Source organism: Astyanax mexicanus, chromosome 17 (assembly GCF_023375975.1).
Source record: "Astyanax mexicanus isolate ESR-SI-001 chromosome 17, AstMex3_surface, whole genome shotgun sequence".
Classification (NCBI taxonomy): Eukaryota; Metazoa; Chordata; class Actinopteri; order Characiformes; family Acestrorhamphidae; genus Astyanax; species Astyanax mexicanus.
Window position 1 is genome coordinate 17,164,088 of NC_064424.1, and position 12,460 is coordinate 17,176,547.

The window sequence follows — 12,460 nt, forward strand, 5'->3', positions numbered from 1 at the left end:
TACTTAATTCAGTTAGTGGAGTGCATCCAGTTTCAGGGCAGTTGAGAGAGATGCTGTTCAATCATGGCTCAGACCAATGTTACCCTGGGTTTGGAGACCCACTGTTCTGAACATTTTAGTGCATTTCCTGCTTTAACACAAGCATTTACCTCAGTAGTGGGCTGTTAATCAGCAAGTACTGTGTTAGTAGCAGGGAAAACACTTTAAAAAAGTCCAGGAAAGTGAGCAAACAGGACTAGGGTTGAGAAAAACACTGCCTTAGACTAAACAATTGCTCCAATAAATTATTTTTTTCCCTGCAAAAACAGCAAAGATGAATACTAGATAATGAACAGGGCAATACCAGTGCAAACCTCACTCAACATTAAACAGTGGTCTACATGCCCCAATTACAACACTACTGAGGAAGGAAACACTACCCATGAGAGCAGCAGTGATCAGCTTTCAGAGCTCAGTGGCAACACAGCAAGGATACAACTTTAATGCACTGATGATGCAACCCTGAAGATGTTACAATGCAGAAACAAAGGAGGAATGTTTTTTTGCATGAATGAATGAATCGAAGGTATGCAGCTGGGCACTTAGGCACAGTGTGGCAAAAGTGACACCAGTGGAGTTTAGTGCCAGTTGGATGAGTGCACTGTGATGAAACTGAGATAACCTAGAAACTAGTCAGTGTGTCACTTTAAACCCAACTCTAAATCCAAAATCTGTAAAGACCTAAACAGCCAGGTTTCTTCAGAAATTACAGGTAATAATAAGGGGTTTCTCCACTCTTCACAACATCAAATTTAAGAGACGACTAATTGTTAATCTTTAAAAGCAACGCTCTACACAAAGTGCTTGAGACAGGACAGGAACGCAGAGAGGGGTAACTTCCCCAAAAGTGCCCAAACACAACAGATTTACATTTTCACACAGTAAATATTAGCACATTCCACATTGAAACCTTTTTGGGGCATTTAAAGGCCATTTAAATACCAAGTTCAACTGTTTCTGTGGATTCCTAGTGATGCTGGGCTAATCAACTACCAAAATAATCATAATCTGTACATTAAATGTTTGTGTGAAGTCAGGTACTGCTGCTGGATGATTAATTCTGGATCAGAAACTCCAGTCCAACTCATCAAATAGATACTGGCTGAAGCTTCAACGCTCGAGAGAAGGCAGTTCCACTGCTCCGCAGCCCAGTGCTAAAGCTTTATAACCCAATTCATGCTTGAAATTGGCTGTGGTGAACTTGGCTGTCCATGTGCAGCTGCTCCTGAGCATCCCAGAATCCCATTCTACTGATAAAGCTTTTCCATGGTCAAACAAGCTGTAAGTGTGCAACTAAACACTAAACTGAATCAGACAAATTTGGACAAACATAGTTTGAGACAACTATATAATGATATAATGATATAATTATATTACCAAATGGTCTTATACACAATCTCCATATCTACAAAAACCCTGCTTTAATCACAATCATCCACTCAGTCAACCTCAATGTACATAATATATGCTTTGTAACAATTAGCTTTGAAAGAGCGCGCTGACGTACTGATCCTGAATCTGTAACCAAAGGCTTTAATTGGCTTAAACGTTGATGGTAAGTTTGTAAGGACAACGGGTAATGAGTGTTGGCTCATTTTCTTCCTAAGGTCATCTTACAACATGCTGAGTAAGTTCTAATGTTATCATCTGTTTAAGGTGCCATTATCTGATGTGATTCTTGGATTTTATTTAGTTTCAGCCATGAAATTCACTTATGATGTTGTGTTTATGTATCAGAAACAACTGTAAGAGATGTGTCTATTACCTCTGTTCATAGGCTTTCCTCATTTTAAAAGGCAGCCAAGTTTATAACACTATTAGGGATGCAACTAATCTGTCTATTAATTATTTTTACTAGTTGATTAGTCAACATTTACTTTAGTCATGCCCTCCCTTCATGTCTGCTTCCGGTCGGCAAGGTTCCTGTTCCGATGTATGTTTTACCAAACTGTGACAGCTTAAATCTTAGGACCCTTGGTACATTTTGCAGGATATTTCCAAGTAGGTGAACATAATGCAGCATACATCTAGCAATATGCTTCAAGAACACTTGCTGGTAAAAGAAATACTACAATTTAACAAGTCAGCCAAAAGCTCTAATCAGATGGGATTAGTTTTACTTGGGGATGTTGAGCAATGCTTACAATTTTATGCAGAGTATTAGTCCAATTTCTGACAGATTTGAATATAATTGCCATGTACTAGAAATAGCACAAAACGTAAGGACATTTGTGGTTAGTAGATTATTTCTAAGTTGTAACAATGCTTCTTGGCAAAAAATCTTATACCGCTGGAAAGACTGATAATTTTACTTTTAATTTGTGCCACATTTTTAAGGAAAATGCAATTGTGGAATAAGTAGCAGAGCTGAGTATGTTGAATATGGCTTGCACCCATGAGAACTTTGCCATATCCTCTCTGCCAATGCCAATCAGCTTATTCTGTCATTGACTCGTCTTCTTGGGGTGTTGTCTTCTTGGAAAGCCCCTTTGAGGCCTTTCTCTGACACCCACATGGTGTCAGAGAACTGGTACTATGGCTCACTTCAAATAATGTCACAACTTGGTTTTGAGGAACACCAGCATGAAGTTGTTCTATCGCATGAGCCCTATACAGATCAGTCAAACAAGGCATGCTGTTTCTTGGAGCAGACACCAATTAACCACTGTAGCAGGGCCCATGCTTGATTGGAAGCACCTGGGGGTACCAGAAGCTCAAAACTATTGTCAATAGCCACAGCAAAATAAGATGTTTGGCACTGACAGAGAAGATTTTCCTTCCAAATGTGGCAACATTTAATAGGGTAATTAACAGGCTTTTTAACAATATACGATTTATTGCAAAGAATCATTGTTACTACAAAGAAATAATCTACCAGACACAAATGTTCTTACTTGTTGCGCATTTCAAAACAGGCTGCTATGCTGCTTTGGGTCCACAATTAAAGTGGTTAGTAAAGTAGTGTCAGCGCTGTGTGTCTGTAACTATGCTGAAGTTGTTCATCAAAACCTGTGGTATCAGAAGCTCAAAACAAGAGTCAATAGCAACAGTAAAAATAAGCTGTTTGGCAATGACAGAGAAGATTTGGCAGATATTTCATGGGCACAAGCTACATACTCAGCTCTGTTGCTCATCCCACAAATGAATGTTCCTTACAAATGTGTCAGCATTTATTATGGAAATAAACAAGCTTTCACTTCAACGACATAAAAGATATGATGAAGAAATAATCAAATTGCCGTTTTAAACTTGTCACATTTATAAACAGGCTGCTCTGCTGCTGCATGTCCAGGTTTATTGGGAAGAGGGGGGATAATGGTACATTATGACATTTTGTTATAGCTAAACAATGTTTGGAGACTTCTGTTCTTATTTATTTCCATGAAATGAGCCTTTACATCCCTTAAAACAGCAGGAGAGGGTGCAGAACCGAGGCTTTCCCGTTTCTAAACACCTGTAGCGTTGTAAACTTGAGCTAATGGAGACTCACTTCCTCAAACACTCACTCCTCCTGTGAGTCGTGAGGGCGCTGTCAAACCAAGCCAAAAAAGTGAGGTAGCTGGTGAGGTAGATAGATAGGAAATAAAGTAACGTTATACAAAAAGTGGTGTGAAAAGTACAGTAGTGTCACAGCACTGCGTGTCAGTCTGAAACTGTGCTGAAGTTTCTCAGGCTTGGTAAAGCTCTCTAACGGGCTGTCAGGAGCTCCTCTCTCTCTTACCTTGCAGGGGAAGGGCAGCGTGGAGGCGACTTTCTCCATCGCCAGGTTCCGTATGCTGGGTGTGAGAGGCCCGCGGCAGGTCGGGCAGCAGCTCAGCTTCTGTCGACATTGGTTGCAGACCAGGTGGCCGGCCTGGCACTGCAGGATCGGCGGCAGCACGTAGTCGAAGCACACTGGGCACTCGAACAGCGCCGTCAGCTCGGCCGACTGTCCGGGTAGAGCAGCAGCAGCAGCGGCGGCAGCAGCAGCAGCCGCAGTAGGTAACGTTACAGCGGTCGCAGCAGTCACAGAACCGGACCCAGAGACGGAGCCCGAAACCCCCGCAGCAGCCGCCGCCGCTGCTGCTGCTGCCGCGGCCGCAGCGGCTGCAGCAGCGGCAGCTGCCGCCGCTCCTCCTCCTCCTGCTGCTCCGGAGCCGCCGTGTTTACTCCCTCCTCCCGCCTTACCGGCTCCCAGTCCTCCGCCCGCTCCTCCCGCTGAGGACGGACGGCTCATGGCGAAGCGGGCAAACTAAGGTTAACCGACAGTTTTAACCCACGACTCGGCTGGTATGAGAGCGGTGCTCACACACACACACACCGGCAGCGGCGGCGGCAGCTCGTAGTACAACACACGCTCCTCTTCTCCCAGACCCAAACACACACACACACTCATACACACACACTCAGTCACACACTCATACACACTCATACTCACACACACCCGCGGATACAACATGGCCGCCACTGTTTGAGAAAAAGGAGCGAGGTCATTGGCTGACAGCGCTGTGATTGACAGCCGCCTAAGCCAATAGCGAGGCGGATGGAGGCTCTTGTGTAACGGCTGTGTGTGTTTACACGCAGCGGCTTGTAGTGACGGAGAGAGTGAAAGTGAGCGGAGCGGATCAGCGTGACAAACAGCCGCTCGCTCTCTCTCTCCACTGATCTCGGATCGGTTTCACCCAGTGTATCGGTCGGTATTATTGGTATTATTGATCGCATGCCGTATCAGAGAAAAAAAAAGAATGCATATTTTCACAAACAAATTTAACCTAGTTATAATTACTGCCTGCCCTCATCGAAGCTTCATGCTGTAAAATAAATGTGATCATAAAATGAGAGAAGTTCAGTTCGGATCCCTTTATCAGATTTACCTTTGGAGTGATCATATAAACAAAAGTATTAAAAGTACTGGCATTCATTACTCAGGTAAATTAGTGGTACAGATAGTAGGCTTATAGATAATATAGGTAAGGAATTTGGGGGCTCCAAGCAAAATGGACCCCTGTTCCAGTTCGTTACTAGCATGGACGCCCAGGCAGGTAGCTAACAAACAGTTGTTGTCTGGAGCCCCAGGCCAGCTCAGGCCTCAAGGCAAAGGATTGGTTTGCTTGCCTTGTTGCAATGGGCCTGATTAGGGTTTACAATATTTCTGTAGAAGCTGAAGTATCAACTGAAGCTTTATACCTAAGTACAAATACTGGTTTCAAAACTACTTTAAGATTAAATTAAAAAAAATATCAGTGGATTAAATGTGATGCAGATAGGATTTCTTAATTTATCAGGCTATCATTAACTTATATATGTAAATGACCTCTGCTGACTGACTTCCCTCTATAATGCCACATTCAAAAAGAAGCCCAGAGAGAAACACTGTTTGTAATGCTAAATGAATGGTAATAAACTGAACAGGCAGATATATGTAAAATAGGTGTGCTGTTGTTTTCATCGTATATAAAGACAGTATGGACATGATTCTGAAGCAGGAAAATAGTCAGTCATGTCTGAACTGAAGATTTAGTAACCTAGCATTCTGGGTTTTTTTTGCTAATGGCCAATGACAACACAGCTAAATGCTATTACCATGGCATAAACAGAACAAATTATTGCGTGTACAGTGCTTTGAGCCTATATGACTCTTTCCCCATGCATTTCTTACTAGCTTAGAGTTACAGAATCAGAAAATATTACAGGATTTTACACAGACATAACTCTGTTTAGGAGTTGTTCTGCACACTTTTTAGTTAAACACCAAAAAAAGTTTGCCTTTAAACCAACTATTTTGTTAAATATTGATTAAAATCAAGGAAATCACAGGTTATATATTTTATAGGAATATCAGCATGACAGGATATTCAAAATCAATATATTTATAAGAAAAGCCTGGTATTATTACAAATTTTTAAACTGTTTAACTGCTAGACAGCCATGTGTTTAGGCCTTTATTAGAGATGTTCTCTTTTACTTAAGGCTTTAAATAATGGAAACTAAATCTATAGCATGATTGGCTCACTTAATGCTATAATTTATGTGAGGGAATTCCTGATATCCTGATGTTCTGCTTGAGCTTTAGCTACATGGTTAACCCTCCATGTTTGTTCTTAGCTTAGTTTTGATTACAACACACTTTAATTTAAATGAACTCCACACTGACAGAAAGCTGATCACTCATTCATTACCAAGCAAGAATAACAGAAAACATAAAAACAGAGAATGTAATGAATGCATGAAAATTCACCTCTTAAAACAGAAAATGATTTAAATATCCCCCCTGTTGTACAGCTATTTCATTTAATACAATCGTGACATTTAAGCAAAAACAAAGAGAAAGAAGAAATGGGTTTAGCAACTACATTTTATTTTTACGTAGAAAAAGTCAGCAATCAATGGTCAAGGTCATAAGGTTACTGGTATAATCAAAAACAACATGATGGAGCTGATCGAAAGCAAAATTATCATTATATATTTACACGCGTATCAAGCAAGGAGCATCTAAGACTACTGATACAACTTATGCACAGGGTCATAAAGCATCATAGTCGTCGTCATCTTCATGCTTTCTTTTCAGAGAGCCCGATTCGCCGGAGGAGTTCTGAGACACCATGTTGGTCGTAATGAGGATGTTCTTGGAGCCGATGAGGGAGGGGTTGATGAGGACATTCTGGACTGTGCCTGGAGTAGTCGGGGTGGCTGTAAATATAACCAGTGTGACAACAGTTATTACTAATAGGAGGTAAACTAAACTAATGAAATTGAGTACCAATATCCCCTTCTTTTACCCACAACACAAACAAAAAACAAAAATTAATCATCCAACACTATGATGAAGAAATTTCACCCAGCAGTTATTAACATTGCACTGACCTGTCTTGACAGAAGCAGCCTGTGAGGAGGGGATCTGAACAGTGAAGCGCTGGCCTGTCAGTGACACAGGGGTTCCCACTTTACTGCCCATTGTCTGCACTGAGGGGGTACCTGAAAACCAGCAAAAAAAAGCACAATGATGCTCAGGATTCAGCTCATGAAACAAATCCCTTAATTCCCAAGTTCTGGGAACTGTGTTTATTACTAAAATTTATGCCAAAACAAAAAAGGACAAAAGAGTAAAACAGAGAATCACAAATATTCTTTTCCATATATTACCTTGCATTATTGTTCTATTTAAATGTACAGTTCTAGAAAAATAATTTAATTCCAGATAGAAATATTGTCATTTAGAGCATTTATTTGCAAAAAAAATAGAAATTGCTGAAATAACAAAAAAGATGCAGAGATTTCAGACCTCAGAACATGCCTAGAAAACAAGTTCATATTCATAAAGTTTTGAGAGTTCAGAAATCCATATTTGGTGGAATAACCCTGGTTTTTAATAAGTTTTATGCATCTTGGTATGGTACCGACCACCAGTCTTGCACACTGCTTTTGGATAACTTATTTTTAAGTGGTCTTCTGTTTTTTTAGAGCTGTATATCCAGCTCTTCCGTGAGTGGTCAGTTCTTTAACAATTATTGGGACCAGCTGAGGAATAAAGGTTAAAGAAGCAGCATTATTTAATTTCCTGATCAGACAGGAATTTTACTAAGGGGTTTTTCTCAATTGTCATACAATTTTCTCAATTTCACTACAACAAAACATGACCTTAGTCTTGCTCATTTTCTGTACATTCCGATTTGGACACTGCCCCCTAGTGCACACGTTCACATGCAAGTGGGTTTACAGTCACCAAAATGTAGCCATGTGCTCACAGACTTGTATAAAAGTATTATGATAAAACAACAATAATTATTATACTTCATTATTATTACTGTACTGCATTATATTACACAATAAAAACAAGAGGAAGCATTTAAAAACAAAGAATACTTTAAAAACTATATTAGTTATAGGGAAAGTCTGCCTTAGGCGGTACACTGCAGTGCACTATACTATTATGAGAATACTCAGAAGAACTCACCGAGTGTTGGTGTGCTTGGTCTACTGGAAACTGCCCCCACACTGAGCCGTGGTACTGTTATTCTACCCGCAGATGAGGACACCTACATAAGAACAGACAATCGATTAGAACCACCCCACAAATCAAATTAGTTAAACTGTACAGTACTTTTAAAACCTTACTGAAATTTCACAGACAGCGCCTCTCTATATGGTTCAGTTTGCATACCGGTACAAATGGTAAAAATGTTCAAATCAGAGAAACAGTTATTTAGAATAAAGTACCCGTATACTACACTAGATTATAATTAAGTACTTTTTGAGAAGTTAAGATAAATCTTCACCAATATTGACAACACACTTAAAGCTCTGTGTATGAACTGTGGGAAAAACGCAGCATGTGCATAAACACAGGCACTTCTTCCACTGGCCATTAGTCTATTACTGTAGCTTCGAGTTTTGTAGTTATTGGTACTAGCTCAAGAACAGCATCAGCAGGACCTAATGATACTCAAGAGTAGGGCTGCCACGATTAGTCGACTAGTCACGATTATGTCGACTATTAAAATAGTCGACGACTAATTTAATAGTCGATTAGTCGTTTGTTTTTTTTTCTTTGTTTTTCTCTCCAAACTGCTGCGACTGCCTTTCTGTCCTGGACGCACATGCGCAGTAGTGGAAACCGGGGTAGGTAGTGGACGACATCTCAGGACATTATACAGACAGGCTCTGGTTTCATGGCTACCCCGCTACAGAACTCAAAAGTGTGGGATCACCAAGAAAATAAAAGTGAAACGCGTGCAATGCAATATCTGCAATGAAGAACTTGCCTTCCTCGGCAGCACAACCGCGATGCACGAGCACCTGAAAAGGAGGCATGTTGTGGCTGATTAAATGACGAAGAAGCTAAATTGCTATTTAGCTGCTAAAATTAGCGTAAACAGAGCGTTAACTTAGTACTTAACTTACTCATCTTGATAGCTTTAAAACAGAGGTCACTAATAGGCGGACCGCGATCCGGATCCGGACCCAGACGTTGTCACAAATGCCGTCCCAAACCGATAAACTACAGAGAAGGATTTCATTCTGACAGTGGCTTCTGTTTTCAGTGCTTTTCGGTGCAGTAAACTCACAGATCAGTCATGTGTGGTGTAAAATCACCAAACGCTCTCCTCTGCCAATCCGATCTGTGCAGACCGCTGCCCTGTGTACGGTAATGTACACAATATCTGGACAGAGAGGCATTTTTTATTAATATACTTTTTTTTCATAATAGTTCAAACAACCTCACGGTTGAGATGTTTCATAAATGCCAGTGCCTTATCCTTATTTTACACAGTTGTTTACACTTTATGCTAAACAGTAAAATATTTGTCTGTTACAACAAGCTGCATATTTCATTAAAGGTTTAATGAACTATGATTTTAATTGTTTTTATTTTTAGTTAGCATATAGCTGAAATCTAATGTTGGTTGTATAATAGCAGCTGCATTCTATTGTGATAAACTGTGTTTTATATTCAATTAACGTATGATCCGATTAGTCGACTAATCATAAAAAATAATCGGTGATTAGTCGACTATAAAAATAATCGTTTGTGGCAGCCCTACTCAAGAGTGTTCACCTCTGCTTTATGCCTGGCTTACACTACAGGTGTTTTTTCATATAATTTTTCTTGTCAGTTATCAATCCCCCCACTCCACCACCAGCACACAATTTTAGATTTGATGGCTCCCATCCTCAAAACCTCTCTCCAGTTTCTGGCAAACGGGCTGTAAACAGACATGGTGGCTGACAGCAAAACTATTGCTAGGTTAGCTGTGACGCTTTATGCTCAAAAAAGTCAAGAAAAAGGAAGGGATACGGATAAAACCATGGCCGAAAAGAAAAATCAACAGTTTTAGATATAGCTATAGGTAATAGTAATCACAATTTAACTGTACATGTTACATGTACAGTCTGTTAACTGCAATTGTGTGCTGGTGTTACAGTGTACAAAAATAAACTAATATGCTGTTTAAAATAAATTAGATGCTTAAGTCTCTTTCCATTGCATAAAATGCCCAAAAAGACAGGAACATCAGGATTCATAGTTATTAAGATGGTTCCAACTGCCCTTTAAGAAGACCTAGAACTAGAGGTTTTGCTGGTTCCAGTTTGGGTCAGTTCTTGTTTTTAAATAGACAGTGGAAAACACCTTTTCTGTTACTTGTGTTATTCAACGCTACATGGCTTGCCAAAAATAGTGCTTCCACTTACAGTCAGTGAGGTGAAATACATGTGTATATTGGACCTATTTTTTTATTTTCAGTCAGTCCTACCTTTTTCTGCAGGGACTTGAGTCTGTAGTTTGGTGCAGTTAAACAGTAGCGGTCTGGTGGAAGTCGTGGTCCTGCGTAGGGCTTAATCAAGGGCAGAGGGGCTTGATTCTTCTGTCTGGCAACCTCCAGCAGAAACTTAAAAGAAAAAAGGAAGAAGACATTGCTTTTTACAATATGCTGTTTTACACAGGTACAAAAGTATGTTGACACTACAGCCCATTAATAAATCTACCTAATTTAAGCCCAGTGCATGTGTAATCTCTACAAATAAGCACCAGCTCTAGAATTTGACACTCTGGAGCAGTTTTACATGAGATCACAACAGCCAGTGCCAAGTTAAGAGTTATAAAGATTCCCTGCGCAATACACTGTTTTAACATAGTCATGACAAAGTGCATATGCATAATAGACACATCGTAGAAAATGCAATGTCACAAAAGCAAATTAAATCAAATATGTCATTTTTTTTGCTGTTTGATACAAAGAGGAAATTCCCACTAAAAATATGAGGTGGTATCTACAAGCTGTTGAAGACTGTGTACAGGTAGCATGCATTGTGGAAGTCTTGTCAGAATTATAATAATAATAATAATAATAATAATAATAATAGATGGACTTACATCTCTTGGTGGTGGAGACGTAAATGACTGATCCATTCTACACTGAATTGCCAACCTTATGTCATCAGCATCAACAGTGGACTTCTTAGCATGGGTGGCGTATATTTTGGCATCTTCGATTATAGTTGTGACGTATCCTGCAGGAAAACAAAAGTGCGTCATTTAAACTGGTGCAAACATCCTCCATGCACAATCTAACAATTTAAATGATTGGACAAACCATATCATTCAATATTTTTCTTTAATTAATTCACTTTCTACATTGCAAATGTAAAGATATGAAAACAAATAAGGGACACATATTGATTTATGTTATTTAAAAAGTGTTTATCATCCACAATCACCTGACCTAAACCCAACTGAGATGAGTGATTTGGGATGAGCTGGAGCTTTACAGCCTGAGTGAAAAGCTGCCAGCTATTGTTCAGCACCTCCAAAACTATTTCAGAGTGTGTCCTCAAAACTAAAATGTGGCTACTGCATTTTAAAGAATGTAGAATCTAAAAAATCTAATATATAAAACATATTCTGGTTAGTTTAATGCTTTTGTTTACAAAATAATTCTGCATGTGTTACTGTATAGATGCCTATGTCTATGATATTAAATTAAAATCATAAAAAGTCAAAATAAATAAATAAGTAAATAAAAAACACATTGAATGAGTCCAAACGTTTGACTGGTACAGTAAATCTTGTACATTTTCTGTTGTTTTTTTGTTTTGTTTTTTTTAGCCAGTCCTCTTCTGCGCTGCTGAAAGCACTGTTTTAATTTATCTGAAATCTGTTATATTAGTCAGCACAAGTTTGGACTTCTTTGATCATGCTTCCAAATCAACTGAATAAATGTGCATAATGTGTGACTTTATAGACAAATCAATTTCCTGGTAACCAACTTACTGTAGGTGAACTCCAGCATTTGGTTGATGACTCTGGGCTCATATTCTGTGATCCCCATATCTTTCAGAATCTGCATCATAACCTTAATGAAGAAACAGAGAAAAAAATAGAAAGAAATTGGTGAGCAGAAATGGAGTAAAAGTGAACAGTAAGTACTGGTACAGACCCTCAATAACACTCAACCAGTAAACACCGCACAGAGGGTCTATATACTATGAAAAAAAACAGAGATAAAGACACATAAACACAGATAAACAAACATATATACTAAGATAAACAGATCAACACAGATAAATACAGTTTCACACAGCTAAACACAGTTCTACACAGATATGCACAGCTAAACACACAGCTAAACACAGCTCTGCCTCTTGAACTACTGGTTCACTCCCGCTCAGAGCTGCAGCGGCTCGGAGCGCAATTTCCCTGCTAAAATCCCCCCGCTTTAAACTCCGCTCCACCCGGACCCTAAAACCCTCCGCTCAGCTTTTCTGCGCACTAAACCACAGACAGACCACGCTCTGCGGGTCTAAACCCGCTCTCCACCTTCAGCAGCTACCTGTGCATCTTTCGGGACTGTTTTCGGAGACGCCATTTTCACACTCGCTCCCTTCTCCCCTCCCACACGACCTACACTGATGAGGTCATGTCCTGTTCCGCAGCGCGCATGCG

General features: G+C 39.8%; 2 protein-coding genes and 1 long non-coding RNA gene across 3 annotated transcripts in view; 1 reads left to right on the forward strand and 2 right to left on the reverse strand.

Moving 5' to 3' along the window:
• siah2l (seven in absentia homolog 2 (Drosophila)-like) overlaps positions 1–4,486 on the reverse strand; it is a 41,810-nt gene extending 37,324 nt beyond the window's left edge. The window contains exon 1 of the mRNA XM_007244441.4: positions 3,761–4,486. Coding sequence (XP_007244503.2) covers positions 3,761–4,255 — 495 coding nt within the window. The 5' untranslated portion in view covers positions 4,256–4,486. The remainder of the gene's footprint in view (positions 1–3,760) is intronic.
• An 86-nt stretch (positions 4,487–4,572) lies between these two features.
• On the forward strand, positions 4,573–7,143 carry LOC125782369 (uncharacterized). The gene is made up of 3 exons (XR_007425009.1): positions 4,573–4,711; positions 6,587–6,751; positions 6,895–7,143. It is a non-coding gene; the product is annotated as an uncharacterized LOC125782369 (long non-coding RNA).
• On the reverse strand, positions 6,356–12,460 carry taf9 (TAF9 RNA polymerase II, TATA box binding protein (TBP)-associated factor). The gene is made up of 7 exons (XM_007244439.4): positions 12,348–12,460; positions 11,789–11,870; positions 10,892–11,028; positions 10,272–10,406; positions 7,973–8,054; positions 6,883–6,993; positions 6,356–6,708 (listed from the first exon to the last, which is right to left on the reverse strand). Exons 1-7 carry the CDS (start codon positions 12,381–12,383, stop codon positions 6,542–6,544), a joined length of 750 nt encoding a protein of 249 aa, XP_007244501.1. The 5' UTR covers positions 12,384–12,460; the 3' UTR covers positions 6,356–6,541.

Bases quoted from the DNA above. Each gene is read 5' to 3' on its own strand.
- taf9 (XM_007244439.4), bottom strand. From the start codon at position 12,383: ATGGCGTCTCCGAAAACAGTCCCGAAAGATGCACAG. The intron at 11,871-12,347 runs GTAGCTGCTGAA...TTCTTCATTAAG, and splicing joins CAGTCCCGAAAGATGCACAG to GTTATGATGCAGATTCTGAA. The intron at 11,029-11,788 runs GTAAGTTGGTTA...GTTTTCCTGCAG, and splicing joins AATGCTGGAGTTCACCTACA to GATACGTCACAACTATAATC.